The sequence below is a fragment of the Sander vitreus genome, chromosome 8, assembly GCF_031162955.1.
Source record: "Sander vitreus isolate 19-12246 chromosome 8, sanVit1, whole genome shotgun sequence".
Lineage (NCBI taxonomy): Eukaryota > Metazoa > Chordata > Actinopteri > Perciformes > Percidae > Sander > Sander vitreus.
This window is the reverse complement of record NC_135862.1, coordinates 32,367,975-32,383,678: the sequence shown is the minus strand read 5'-3', so window position 1 is coordinate 32,383,678 and position 15,704 is coordinate 32,367,975. Positions and strand designations below refer to the sequence as shown.

Sequence of the window (15,704 nt, the reverse complement as noted above, 5' to 3'; positions counted from 1 at the left end):
CCATATTTGCAAGTGCTCTAGTTGCCCTGACAGTGACAGAGACAATCAAACACAGAGGATGGGAAGTGCTCAAGTCCTTGATGGATGACAACGGAAACTCTTTCAGTAAACAGGCATTCCTCTCTGTAGAAATCTCATGCACACATTTCTCTTTTTCTTCATCCTCTTCTTCTCAGGATATGGTGCTTTGAGGTAATAATGTATCCATTTCATTTCTAAAAAGGATGAACTGTCATAGGGCAAGGACTCAACCAATTCCAGCAAGCACCCATATAAACTGAGGGGATTAAACGACGCCTCTCCATCCCCTTCATTTCACAAAATGAAAAAAAAATCATAAAAGCAGCAAAGAATGGCATTTCCACAATTTCTAATATAAAGGAAGCTACCCAAATATACATATAAAGTTTGAATAAATACTATCAGATATAGTTGTATTTCTTTCTTTTACAGTCCACGTTGTCTTTTGTGTTTGTACGTAGGTATACAGTATTTATGTTACCTGGGAAATAATCCACATGTGCAAATAAGTTTGTTATTGCCAGTTTTTGCTCATCATATTCGGGGTAGGAAGTGCGTTACAGTCATGGCAGTGGTGGCCTTGTTGCCCCTCTTGACGCGGCCATGCTTGCTGAGCGCTATGTAGAAGCGTCTGTAGACCAGAGACTCGTAGGCGTTGTAGTTGTTCGGGAGCATGCTCTCCTTGAACTTGCACTCGTCGTGGAAGACTGTCTGGAGAGGACAAAGAGACAAGACAGCGTGCGTTTGGATCAACTCATCCAGAAACAGACAGATTGTAGTTGGAGGCTATGGTGGCAGAACATTAAAAAAAAAGCTCTTTAAAAAGATTCTGTGTCATGCACAAAAATATAAAGCTAAATTTAGATGACACACAGCGATGGGAACAATGAATTAACATTTTGCCAATGTAGAGTTACATTTGTGCAATCTCCCAGCAGCATTTACAGCTCTTCAATTTCGGGTTTTTATTGAGTTTGTTCCCATGAAATATGTATTCCTTTTTCATCAACGTTATTGGACTATGCACAGTGGGCCAAAATCGCCTAAATCTGCCGATATTTAACACACAGGAATTTCTATCGAGTATTCAGATCCTTTACTTAAGTAAAAGTACTAATACCACACTGTAAAAAATACTCTGTTACAAGTAACAGTCCTGCTTTGAAAATGTTACTTGAGTGAAAGTATGTGAGTATCATCAGGAAAATGCACTTAAAGTATTAAAAGTAAAAGTACTCAATGCAGAAAAATCACTGTTCTGTCGCTCAACTATGTGTTTAATGGTCTAGTCATTTCAGCTGGACTTGTAGGCCGTTATATTGTTGGGTAGTTTAATGTATAATGAAACGTATTTTATAAACTACATGTGTTTTGTGTGCAAACATCTTAATTTGTAAAATATAGAGTTTCTGCATGTTTCACCAAGTCAAATTCAAGACTTTTTAAGACCTTTTTAAGACCATTATGAATGATATTTAAGACCTTTATCACAACATCAACTAAGACCTAAATTCAGATTTGTCAAGCCAAGTATTGTTAAACTTGCACTTCGCCATAGCTGAAGCATAAAATCTGTTTTATATCTGTGGTACAATCTGAAAGAGACTAACGCCAATAACACGAAAGCTGATTGGCTGCAACATAAGTTATTGGTCTCATTTGTAGTCGTAATACAGCAAAATCATATTTGGACTAGCAAAAGAAGGAACTACAACACCCAGAATAACAAAAAAGAGCATTAGAGGTAGCGTTGCATGGACGTAGAAAAATTAAGACATGTTTAAAATGATTTGATGATTGATTGACTTTTTAAGCCCCCGCGGACACCCTGAAAGTAACTAGTAACTGAAGCTGTCAGATGAATGTAGTGGAGTAAAAAGTACAATATTTCTCTCTGAAGTAGAAGTAGAAAGTGGCATGAAAAGAAAAAAGACTCAAGTAAAGTACAAGTACCTCACATTTGTACTCAAGTACAGTACTTGAGTAAATTAACTTAGTTACATTCCACCACCGCTATTCACAGAAAGATTGATAACAGTTCAGATATGAGAGCAGTATCAATCTTCTCCATCTGACTCGGCAAGAAAGTTTTCCAAAATGTCAAACTATTCCTTTAAAGGTCCAATGTGTGGGAATTTCTCCCATCTAGCATTGAGATCATATATCGCAATCAACTCTCTCGCGCCACGCAGTTCACAGTACGTATTACAGCTACGGGAGCCTTCACGCTTCAAAAAGACGGTCTCTTGCTCTTTTCAACAGTCTTTTTCTTTTGAGTTTATCATGTGACAGCGAAAACGCGAAAGGCGGAGCAGTACGTCCTGTATGTCCCTTACCGGCTAACGTATTTCAAGATGGAGCATGAATATGGAGCGTCTACCCCAGTTCATGCAAACGCAAATGTAACATTTCAAGCCAATAGGAATACTTGGAATTGATGGTGGTGGTAAATATTCATGAAAAAGGACAAGTTTGTGAACGGGCAACACAGATTTTGATAATGAACAACTAAACACGTTACACACACTGGACCTTTAAAATGAATACACTAAACTCTGATATTTAAATGAAAAAGATACATTCAGGCACTTCAATTACAGTAAACGTTTATATAAATGCTAAAATAAACCAAATCAGGAAGAGTTTAGGTATAAGATAATCTCTAAATGCACGCACTGTATCTGCCACTATGGAGAACATATGACTGCTGTGCTACAGCTCTGACAGTGCACGACTTGTACAGTGTACAGCAGCAGAGCAAATACTCTCCATCAGAGGCCATGTGGCCTAATTCAATCTCTTATCAGATCATGAGCCCGCTCACAAGCTAACTCTTCATCACTCATGACCAGATAACCGACTCCCATTGTGTCTGTCAAATATGTTGGCCCCAGCGAGCAAACCAGCGGCCATGTGTCAGCAGCGGGGCTCTGCTAAACACAATGGTTCCTCCCCCCACCACCTGGGACATGTGTAGATATTAATAGCTGTCACTGCTCCAGAAGCAAAGCTCCAGTAATTCTACCAAAACATCTTATCAGCTGAGGATATATGTATTTCTCAGCATTGTTACAGGCCTGTCAGTTTATTTCCTTCAGGTTTTAAAGGTACACACCCTTAACAAAGCATTTTCATGGGGCTATAATTAATACTAAAATGAAGTGTCCCACAAATTCCCAGTGGGCTATACTTTGACAATGTTTTTTTGTTTTCTGAAGTTCCCAAAGGCCTTAATTTGATCCTGCTGCTTAATGTGTTAAGCATGTTTTGAAATATAAAATGCTGCCGGCAGCTTACGCCATATGTAATACAAACATATGTTTGTACTCTACCAAATGCACTGTATCAAATTCAAACGCAGATCTATAATATACAATCTATATTTCAAAACATGCAACACATTCAGCAGCAGGATCAAAATAAGGCCTTTGGGAACTTAAAGACCCAGTGTGTAACTGGTTTAGTTGTTCATTATCAAAATCTGTGTTGCCCGTTCACTAACTTGTCCTTTTTCATGAATATTTACCACCACCATCAATTCCAACTATTCCTATTGGCTTGAAATGTTACATTTGCGGTCACATGAACTGAGGTAGACGCTCCATATTCATGCTCCATCTTGAAATACGTTAGCCGGTAAGGGACATACAGGACATACTGCTCCGCCTTTCACGTTTTAATGCACATGATAAACTCACAGGTGCTGCTAATGCTGCTAATGGGTATCGTAGCTTCCCGGCCCCGGAAAGTTTGAAGAAGGAAACATGGAGGACCACACGTATTCAAAATCCAAATTTCAGGAACAGGAGTCTTCTTCTTCGCCCAGAAAAGCGTGAAGGCTACCGTAGCTGTAATACGTACTTTGAACTACGTGGCGCGGGACAGTTTATCGCGATATATGATCTCAACGCTAGATGGGAGAAATTCCTACACATTGGACCTTTAAATTCACACACTGATAAAAAAAATGAATAAAAAAAAACATTGTCAAAGTCCCACTGGGAATTTGCGTGAATATTGTTGAAAATGCTTTGTTAAGTGTGTGTAAACCTTTAAAACCTGAAGGAAATAAACTGACAGGCCTGTAACAATGCTGAAAAATACATATATCCTCACTGGTGCTCTTACACCTTGTACAAAATATTGTATCTGTCATAGCCCCATCACTGTTATTAAGCTATAGTGCGTGACAGGGTTTCCACGTTTTAAAGGTCAGGTGTTCTTTTAGAAAGCATCAAAGATATGTGAAAAAAATCTAAAAAGCTGCTGTGCATTGAGGCCTCTTTAGAGTGCCACACCTCAAACATTACCAAATGTTCACACAGTAGCATGTTTTGTATTGGATGCTTCTCAGAAATGTAACAAGCACAACTGCATTTTGGTGAGAATAGCACACAACCATCAGGTTATGAGTAACAGGAAATATGTGGAAGTCAAACATGTACATTTGTAGAAAGATTTCAAATTATTTCTGATATGCACTACGAATCAAAATGCCTGTTTCAGATTTTCTGAAGTGGGTGAGTTGAGCCTTTTCCTCCCAGGATGTGTGTGATGTGCACTGGCCTTTAAAATAAACGCTTTGTCGTTAAAATCGATTCCCAGCTCTGCTGACAGGTTTCATTGCATCAGGGGGTTTTCCCTCCACACACACATATATATATACACACACACACACACACACACACACACACACACTACAGGCGTGTGGACTGAACCCTGCATCTGTTAACCTCATCATTATTTACCCATAGGCCACCAGGCCTAGCAGCATTGCTTTAAATAGAGCTATGTAAATTCCTGATGAAATTAAAATATAGGGATTTCGTAACACATAATGAGCAGCCCCACTGCTGGCAGATAGGGCAGCATCCCAAAATATGACAAATTATTACCAAAAAAAAAAAAAAAAAAAGAAGTGCGAGTGCGTCTTATTTTCAGGATCCCTGTGAACTAACATTGCTGGACAATAAATGAAATACTGTGCATACCTACCGTTCCGTATAACCTCCCACGGCTGTTCATTGCGACAAACAACTCACTCTTCACCCCATACAGGCTCACCACTCCTCTGTCCACCGTGGAGATCTCTATTAGACCTGATGCAAGACAAAGAAGTGTTACATCAGAGTGAGAATGAAAACACCAAGCGACTGATTCAGTGTCCATCATGGTGACTGTATAGCATTGTGCTCTCTCTCTCTCTCTCTCTCTCTCTCTCTCTCTGCGTCTATGGGTGTAACCTTGCAGATTGCTGCGCAGCATGCCGAGCCTTTGTTCTGCATCTTTCACCCCATCTTACATTTGAACCCCTGGCGCGTGTCAATTAAGCGCATTCCGGTAAATGAGATAATTGCAGTAATTGCATTGACGTGCACGGCTATTGGTCTCTGGACCGCCCTCACAGGGCTGCGTAAAAATAAGTTGTGTCTAAAAGCGTCCATACATTCATGTCATGGTTGAGCTTTGGGAATGAGGGGGAAGAGGGGGGGGGGGGGTGCTCAGCACTGATGGATACTTCTTTTTTTTGTATATATATATTTTTTTTTATAGATTTGTATTTGCCGTGGAAGACATTCAATTCTCCCTCAGTGCCAGATGACATATGATCATGCAGATGAATAGAGGGGATAGACAGATCCATGCGTTATTGACTCTGCCTCTCTGTTATGTCTATTGCATTACATTGGTGGAGGTATAGAACTCACTGTACTGGTTTTCATTATGTGCACCGTTTATCCTGCCGTCGGGGAGGACCTGAAGGTGAAACCCGATGCCCACGTTGCAGTAGAGCCTCCGCACTCTTTTGATGCCCAGCAGATAGTCACTCTCCCAGTTCAGCTCCGGTTTCTCCCCGGAGATTCCCAGCACAGAGCGGGAGAACAGGGTCTCCCATCGTTTCTCCAGTAAAGTTGCATTCGTCCTGACGCTCGGTAAAGGGTACGCTGACACGATCCCCAGCAGAAAGCCCAGGAGAAGCGCCGCGGTCAGCGTCCAGTGCGGCGTGCCGGCCTCGCAGGACATACTGACGAGGAGCCTTTGCGCAACGGCCATCCGGTTTACCTTCGGGCCACGTGGTCGAAATTAATGACCCTAAAAATACCGCTGGTCTTGTTTTGCTTCCTTCGGCATGCTGGCTGAGGAGGGTTATTTTTGGAGCGCAGATCAGGGCTTTGGGCATGAAACGCAAGCCCCGGTGCAGAGGAGGAGAGGAGACGGGAGACCGCGCGGCAGAGCTGGAGGTGATGGTGATGGTGATGGTGATGGCGAGATTGGTGCTGGTGATTACCATGTTTTGCAGCTCCTCCGCACCCCTCTCTCTCTCTCTCTCTCTCTCTCTCTCTCTCTCTCTCTCTCTCTCTCTCTCTCTCTTCCCCTCTCTGTGTCCCTCTCGGTATAAAGAGTTCGGAATAAATGCCCCTGCACTCAACAAAAAAACCGTTTCCTCCACCTCGCCAGGGCTATCGCATCCCTACATGACATCATGCTGACTTCACCGCTTGGACAATACAAGGGTAGAGAAGGTGCTGACAGCAGGAAAAAAAAAAAGACCAAGTGCGTGGAGAGTTGAGGGGAATAGCCCGCTGTCACTGCTGGACTGGAAAGGGGGAGAAAGCTTATTGGTGGCGTTCAGCGGCCATGGGACAAGATGGGGCACTCGGGCTGCTCCCAAATTGGGTCGGTGGTCATATGTCTGTCAGGCCGCTTCCTTATTTAGAAGGAAGGTGTAAAAACAGGCCCACTTGTCACCGGAGAGCAATGACAGGGCTCTTGTGGTCCCACTTCTTCTGCTGCGCCGTTCAAGAACTTCCCCCAGTAAATCTAGGGATTTCTGGGTTCAAAATGACGTATCAGCTGGCCCAGAGAGCCAGTGGGGTGCCATTAAGATCAGGGGTTCAAGACCTCGGTGTCGGCCAGCATCCGCCCTGCTGCTGACGTGTCCTTGAGCAAGACACCGACTCCCCCCGCACACCCCCTTGGCTGGTATTTTAATAAAGTATCATATATTTTTTTATGGTATACCATAACCCGTGCATTTCCCATGGTGCATTGGCGAGAACTATGAGGAGCAAAGTGGAGAGGCCTGTCGTGGAATGGCACACATTGTCAGCATGCCATTCCCTGCAACATGAAAGCCTATCGTCTTTTCCATGTAATAGATAATGCCAGCAGCAGCGTGCCCATGCGTCAGTGAGGCCAGTGCAGTTGCGCACCAGCAGCAGTCTCTTGCCTACATCAATGCCTCAAGATTTCCAAAGGATGGCACCATTTCCAAGTTCATTTGAACCACTCCTATACAGCCTTCAGTGTTCAGTGTCTGTAGGCCAAACTGCATAGAACAGTGTGGACATTTTTACGCAACAAAACACTCACTTAAAATGCAGAGTATGAACAAAATGCACCACATTCATTCAAACAGATAAACATACAAAAAATAAACAGACCTCTATAATGTTTTATAAGTTTAAATACTGTGTTCGGAGATGATGTGTTAGTTATAATTTGACACTATGAATACAATTGAATTGAATGCAATAATGACCAATAATTTATCAGGTTTTTTTTTTTTAATATTGAAAAGGGGAATGTGTTTCATAAAATTACTCAAAGACATGTCATTAACAATGCAGTTCTTTTATTTTGTATAAAATCTATTTGGTAACTGCATATTTATACACAATCTGATGGATTTATTATGAAAATGAAATACAACTTTTTGTTATGGCTGAATGCATTTATGACAAAAACACGGATGACTGAAATCTTATGACATAAACAGTGATTTTAAAAAAAACAACCTGATCAATCACATCAAAACACGACGACTTCTGGCCTTAACATAGTCGGACCATTGGCACTTTTTTTTTGTCTGTAATCAAACATTTGTTTGAGAGCAATAGGGACTGAAAACTACTGCACCCAACCCACAGTTAAACATATGGGTTTATCTGTTGAATATAACAATAACACAGATCTCAGATAAGAAGAATCAAGTGGTTATAAGACCCAGATAAAGCAGTATTGACAAAATGATAAGGTTTCTTATCTGCACCAGACAAAAAAAAACCAACAAAGCATTTAAATTGTGTGACAGGAATAACATTTTCAGCAGATACAGGCTATATTACCACAGGAAATTCTGATAAGTCCAGTATTCCAATCTGCAATATGCTCGGTGATGTTACCAAAGGATAAAGTGGGTATGACAAAATAAATTATAGTTTGATGATGCTTGTATACCACATCTATACAAATAATTTAGCTTTTTCACAGAAACAGCCTTTGCCCTTGCACCTCTGAAAGATGCCAAAGAGGCCAATAGTTTAATACGTGCTATTTTGTAATGAAAGCATAATAAATAAATACATATGTACAAAAAAAAAAAAAAAATGTTTGAAAAATGTACAGGCACTTGTAAAATAACCTTTTCCTGACACTTCAGCTACTGCTAGACAATATTTTAATGGGGAATTTTGGGGTTAAAAGGATAATTAAATTGCTTGAGTGTTCTGCTCTGCAAGTAGTGTCGACATGACAAACAAATCATCTGCCGTTTTTACTTCTCTCCTGCTGAGCGCACCTCAGGAAATAAGATCCTTGGAGACTATTTGTATCTGCTGAGGCTAATTCTTCACCCCTCTTGTAGGTTCAGACAACCTGGATACAAAATGTTTAAATGAACTCTCGTACGGGTGGCTGAAGGCCATAACGCAATGTAACGTACAGCAACATATGGGCCAGGCTAAAGTCTATACAGTTTATTATAACCGGTGTGAAAGAACTTCTCACACACTTGAGAAACAAGTGCATGCACGCACGCACTCACACACACACACAGGTTTGTAGCAATATCTTCGTGGGGACCCGTCATTGACATAATGCATTCCCTAGCCCCTTATCCTAACCTTAACCATCACAACTAAATGCCTAACCTTAACCCTTACCCTCACCCTAACCATAACCTAATTCTAACCCTAATCCTAAAACCAAGTCTTAACCCTCAAACAGTCCTTTAAACTTGTGGGGTCCAGCATTTTGGACCCACAAAGCTGTCGGGACCCCACAAGTATACTGGACTCCCGGTTTTTGGACCCCACGAATATAGTTAAACAAGCACACACACACACACACACACACACACACACACACACACACACACACACCCAATTCAGCTTGGCCTTCAGCCCATTAATGCCGGCTCTCGCATCATTTTCAGTAACCAAATATTTCCATTTACTGCATATCTTTTTTGGTCTTTCAGGAACAGGTGCTTTAAAGTAAGCTTCAATCAGACACCCCCACATGTTTACATTTAGCATTATTTAACAAGCCCATCAATGTCCTAGATTGTCATTTGAGAATACAGCGAAACATGAAGATTTAAGCAGCAGGGAAAGTGTTTCATCAGTGGTTTAAGGACAGGATGGGATACTAAAACAATGTGCTAACCTGAGACAACTGTCCTGATCAGAAACATAGTTGGACAGCATGATAAGTCCACTAAACTAACATTTTTCTTGATTATCTAGACAGGAGGACATTTGATACAATTTTTCTAGTCCCAGTAAACGGCTTCATTCTTAAACCACCACAGTCGATAACCTCACCTCAACAGGTTGCATAACAAACTTCCCATAGGGATATACAGTGAATTTGTATACAAAATATTTACAGTAAAACTGTTCATTAATTAATAGATGACGCTAGATGGGTGAAACACAAAAGATGGGGCCCAACGTCAGAGCACAGCTGACATTTTTAAAAGGGTACACATAAAGGTGCTGACACACCAACCCGATTGTCGGCCGTCGGGCAGTCTGGTGAGGTCGGTGACTCGAGTCTGTTTGGTGTGTTCTGTGCCGTCATCAGTCGGAGGAGCCGTCGGCTTTAATTTGGGCCGATTTGACTTGTTGAATTGCTAGCTGGAAATGACGAGCAGGATGAGCGTGACAAACGCCAGACAGATTCAGCAACTGTATGGCCTATTTATCGCTTAAAATGTTTTCAGAAACACGTTTTGGTGAACTATTTTTGTAAAATACGAGATCGTATTCCAAATGAGCCGCCATTATGGTCGTGACGCGTTCATCATTTCTGGTTTTCATTTTTTGGGCGACAATACAAATTAGCTGTTATGGAGACGTATTACGTCTCGCGCACGCGCAGAACGTACGCTCAAGTGGGTGTCTCTACGGTATGTTCCAAGGCACTTTTTGGACCGACGGGAGCCGAATGATCAGTCCGACTACCTTTTGTGCGACGGTCGGCCGTCAGTTTGGTGTGTCAGAGCCTTAAAGGTCTGTGCAGTTGTCATGGGGAGTGCATGTGAAAACTGTCATATAATGTCCTCTGAGGCTTTGGACGAGCTTTGTTAAGTCTGAGAAAATAACCCTGATGGTGTCGTAGTGATGTCATCAGGGTTAGCTTGAGTTAGGCTTAAGATTTCAAATGTTGGAAAGAAAAGCTGCATTACAAACTCCGGGCATGGAGTTTAAAAGATGCCACTTAACATCAGGGATGTCCCGATCCCAAGTATCGGATCGAAGCCGACATGGGAATCTGTTTAACTGATCAGGGATCGGCATTCACCCTGACTATCCTACTCAGATTATTTACATCAGCTTGTAGTGATCGCTGCCTTTAACCACACACGCCCTGCGCCACAGATGCATCGCCAGACTGCCTGGACGCCGGCACTTCCACACCAAGAAGGCAATGAGTAAAAAAAAGTCCGTCTTTCTTAGTCATCCGTTTTACAGCAGCGGATTACTCCCAATTTTCCCCACTTCTTCCGTGATTCTACCAGGAAACCATGCTTACAGGCTGTTATTCCCTAGAGCTGACATCGGAGTTAAACACAAGAAGAAAATCAAAGATTTGACTATTAAGCGCAAGAGGCATCACTAAGTTTCGTTTTTGTTGTCCAGCGGGGAACTTAACCTGATCCTAAACAGAACTGTTTTGGTGTTGAGAGAAAAGACTAATTTGCTGCACTACGTTAAATACATTAAGCTTAAGACATCTTTTAGTTACTTTGTGTAATTAGTTATTTTTGTAAACAAAAAAAAAAGGTGTGCAGCTCTGTTATCTGAGCAACTACAAGTATCGGATCAGGACTCGGTACGGGCAACATTTAAAAAGTCGGATCAGGATCGGGGGCCAAAAAAGCTGATCGGGACATCCCTACTAAACAGGTAGGGAAGGTCTTATGTAAGATGATAAAGAGTTGTATTATGGGGAAAGTAGAAAATTATTGAAGTGCCCCTTTTAAGGAATACTTAACCTGCCAAAATACCATCTGTACATCAAAGGGTTGCCTTGAATTCGTGAAGAAAACAGTTTTTGTGGCATGCCACCACGGTGAACGGAGAAACGAAAGACGCAGAAGATTCTTCATGTATTGAAGTCAAGAGTGCAAACTCATCAGGGGTGAAAAAAGTGGCAAAGATGGGAGGATAAAAAACAAAAACAAATCAGTTTTAAAATGTGACTTCACAGTCAATTTTAGCATGAGGATGAAGTCGAAAACTCACTCTAGAATCAATGTAATTACTGCTACATATGTAAGGGGGAGTTCAGGGCAAAATTATAAACTCATCAGATCGACACAAATCACACAAATGACCTATTTTGGATTTAAAACAGCGATTTTCGCTTAAAGGTCATATGACATGCTGCTTTTTGGATGCTTTTATATAGGCCTTAGTGGTCCCCTAATACTGTATCTGAAGTCTCTTTTATATAGGCCTTAGTGGTCCCCTAATACTGTATCTGAAGTCTCTTTTATATAGGCCTTAGTGGTCCCCTAATACTGTATCTGAAGTCTCTTTTATATAGGCCTTAGTGGTCCCCTAATACTGTATCTGAAGTCTCTTTTATATAGGCCTTAGTGGTCCCCTAATACTTTATCTGAAGTCTCTTTTATATAGGCCTTAGTGGTCCCCTAATACTGTATCTGAAGTCTCTTTTATATAGACCTTAGTGGTCCCCTAATACTATATCTGAAGTCTCTTTTATATAGACCTTAGTGGTCCCCTAATACTATATCTGAAGTCTCTTTCCCGAAATTCAGCCTTGGTGCAGAATTACAGCCACTAGAGCCAGTCCCATAATGAGCTTTCCTTAGGATGTGCCATTTCTGTGTCTGTAGCTTTAAATGCTATTGAGGAGGAGAGAGGGGGGGGGGGCAAGGTGGAGGGTGGGGGGTGTGGCCTTGACCAACTGCAATGCTTTGCTTGTTTGAAAGCCATGATGTCTCTCTCTTTCTCATGGACGGGCCAAATTCTCTGGGCGGGCAAAGCAGAGAAAGGGGAGGTAACCTTTCTCCTTATGACATCATAAAGGGAAGATTCCAGATCGGCCCATCTGAGCTTTTATTTTCTCAAAGGCGGAGCAGGATACCCAGGGCTCGGTTTACACCTATGGCCATTTCTAGCCACTGGGGGGAAATTTTCATGCCATGGGACCTTTAAAGGTGACAATTTTGGCGGCCAAGTTTAACAACAGAAAAACTATATCAAACATCTGTTTACAAACCCAAACACTACTCGTGCAGTATTATCTATGCTCAGTATTTCCCAAACACATGCATTTTCTCTGAAAGCTTTAGGTTACCTTACAACACTTGTCTGCTACTGGTCTGATAAAGTGGATACGCGGGGTTATACTGCACGAGTTGTGTCCATTCGTTCACTGTGACGGCATGCAACAATTACACTTTTTCTTCACTGAGGGAGGTATTGTTATACAAATGATCATTTTGCAGGTGAAGTATTGAAGTGTGTTTTTTCACCCTGGATGGACAAGTCCACTTGTAATTCTATTTTCTGAACAGGTAGAAACAATGCATTAATCTGTCCATTCTGCTGTTTAGAAAGACAGAATGACAGGCCTGTCTCAATAAGATGAGGACTAGTCTCCGGACTGGCTTAGTGATGCTGCAGGTGAGTCTGTGCAAGCTAACACGGTTTAACATTTTGAGTACAACAGAGACTGTACTTATAAGATAAGACCATTACAAAAACACAGAGAGTTAGAAGGTGTGTGTCTGAGGTCGATGGGTTCTACAGTAAATCTGTTTGTGGTACCTGAGGAAAAAGACGATTGGACAGAAAAGATGTTTTTAGAGAGATGTATAGAGAGCACACAGTTGGTGTTGACTCTTCAGGGGGCTCTGAGGCTGCATTCACACCAAACCCGGCTTTGTGGCAATTAGCGCAGGGTTGTGCGGCGGTGTGAGTCCTTACCGCAGCGGCCTGGGTTTTTAGGGTTGGGTACCGAATCCCGGTGCTAATACGGCACCGATGTAGCCTAGAAATCTAGATGCACCCTAGTGGCAGCAAATTTAATTTGCAGCCAGGGGGGTCTAGGCACTCTCCGTTGGCTTGTGAGCTGGAAAAACCAAACTCTAGTCAGGCCAATCACATCCTGTATAGAGTCGGTAGGCGGGCTTAACATAATGACAGCAGAGTTACAACGGTTCTGTGTGAATTTCCTGCTACTTGAAAACAAAGAAGATGGATGCTGCTGCTGGCGAACAGCGGTCTTTGGAATCGGCTTTAACCGCGACTCTGAAAGACTTGGAGTTAAGCTTTTCTTTGAGAAAAGAACAAAGAACGGCACTGAAGTCATTCTTAAAAAAGGAAGATGTGTTCGGAGTTTTGCCGACGGGATACATCAAAAGTTTAATCTATCAACTAGCGTTGCTCTGGTTGGTTGTAGCTCTATCCTATTGCGTGCAGAGGGAATTTGAAAGACAACCGTTTATCCCGCCCCTCGGATTGAGCCCTGCCAATGGGGAGTTCCCAGACCCAACATCTTGATGTGGGTCTGGCTTGTCAGGCTAGCACTTAACGAACGGTATCTACATAGCAACGCGGATTTCGGTGCTTCATTTCGGTGCTACTTAAATGCCTGCGCTTCTCTCCGATGCTCTTAAACAGACTGAACAGGCAGACGTTACATTAATAAATATATTAATGTTGATATATTTATCTACAATTCTGCATGGTAAACAAAGTTTTTCCCATAGGCGTCTTCCGGTCTCATCGCCGGTTACGTGACTGGCCACCACAGAGTGATGTCGGGTTGCCTCTCTCTAAAAGTTGAATTTGTTTAAGGGCTCGTTCAGACTAGAAAGAAAAAAAAGCAATCTGGCGATTTTCCGCAGTGTCATGCCCATTTGACTTTATATTTCACAATTATTGTTTTCCATCAGATCAGTTGTAGATCTCGACATTTCCGACCGCACTTGAAGGCAGCTTCATTCACAGAGAAAGAGAGAAAGGAACGAGATGGAGGGACTGTGCCTTGTTGTTGCAGGAAACGGTCAGCTGTTACACAAACTCCTGGGCAGTTCAGAGCTTGTGTTTGGTGTTTTAAAACGTTCTTGTGGCAGCGATAGAGGCGGCAAAACTGACTGCCAAGTCTGATTGCCGGTTACGTGATTGGCCGCTGCAGCGTGACGTCGGGTTGCGTTTCTTCAAAAGCTGAATCCGCCTCGCCACAGGCCGCTGCGTTTTTTTTCCAGCTCCCCCCTGTGGCACCCTGCGCTGCAGCCTAAACGTACTACCCCCATTCAAAATGAATGCAAAGACCTGCTTTTTTCGCTGCACCGTCTGAGGACCAGTCAGTGTGAATGCACGCTAAACCTTTCACCGCAGGGCCGCTGCGTTTTTGTTCCAGCATCCCCTGTGATCCCCACTGCCACAGAATAAATGCACCACCCACATTCAAAGTAATGGAAGGACTGGCATTTTCACCGCAACACTTGACTTGGTGTGAATCCAGCCTAACTAGGAAACTGCACATCATTGGCAGATAACACGCATCCTTCCATCGTTTCATTTTCTTTCGTTAACCACTTTATCTCATAACCTCACACACACTTCCCTAACACAGAGCTTTCATAATTTGCAAAGCCACAGTACTAGAGCAAGGCATTCTGGAAACAGTAGTGCATTGTTGAGTTCTGCCCATAGAACCTGAATGATTGATAGATTCTTTGTGATTCCATCGCTTTCCACACTTTTTTTGCATCCAAGTCTTAGCTTTTGAGGTCCTTTTGGTCAAAGATGATTTGACTGGCTAAGTAGATGGCGACGGCCCCAAAGATGGCCGAGCAGGCGATATAGGCAGTGACGGACTGTGCGAACTGAACGATCATGCCCATGAAGAGGGTGGGGAAAACCTGAGATAGTAGGAAGGTGCTGTCTAAGATGGCAAAGTCCAAACCAACACCACGTTTCTCATACCCCGAATCGGCCTCGTCCTGTTCGGTGCCACCGGAGCTGTGAGATGAGCCGTTCTGGCTGTGTGGACCAGGGTAGTACTCATGACTGTCCTGGCTTAAGAAGGCATGCCCGTAGGGAGTCCCCGTTTTGTGGTTCACTCCGCCCTCCTCTTCCACAGGAGTCAAATACACAGTGTCCCTCTTGGTTGTAATACCGTTTTTATGCACACTTTTGGTTTTCCTTTTTGGCATATAGACCTGAAAAGAGACAAGAAAAGAGTCAATTTATCAATCATACAGATTTTGTCAACACATTATCATTGTTTATAAAGTTATTAGCAGGGCCACACGGAATCTTTTCCTGCAGATTTCCACAGAAAGAAAAAAAATTCAAACGTTAACATCTCCACCAACAGCTAAATTCCGCAGATTTTCATTCTGGATATTTGCT

The 15,704-nt window shown here is 42.5% G+C and overlaps 2 protein-coding genes across 2 annotated transcripts in view; both read right to left on the bottom strand.

The window, feature by feature from the left end:
- Positions 1–555: 555 nt before the first annotated feature.
- On the bottom strand, positions 556–6,083 carry LOC144521616 (fibroblast growth factor 6-like). Its single transcript, XM_078256177.1, has 3 exons — positions 5,730–6,083; positions 5,017–5,120; positions 556–732 (listed from the first exon to the last, which is right to left on the bottom strand). The coding sequence occupies exons 1-3, from the start codon at positions 6,073–6,075 to the stop codon at positions 556–558; spliced, it is 627 nt and encodes a 208-aa protein (XP_078112303.1). The 5' UTR covers positions 6,076–6,083.
- A 3,242-nt stretch (positions 6,084–9,325) lies between these two features.
- LOC144522630 (solute carrier family 45 member 3) overlaps positions 9,326–15,704 on the bottom strand; it is a 49,872-nt gene continuing 43,493 nt past the window's right edge. Inside the window, exon 6 of the mRNA XM_078257865.1 lies at positions 9,326–15,511. Coding sequence (XP_078113991.1) covers positions 15,068–15,511 — 444 coding nt within the window. The 3' untranslated portion in view covers positions 9,326–15,067. The remainder of the gene's footprint in view (positions 15,512–15,704) is intronic.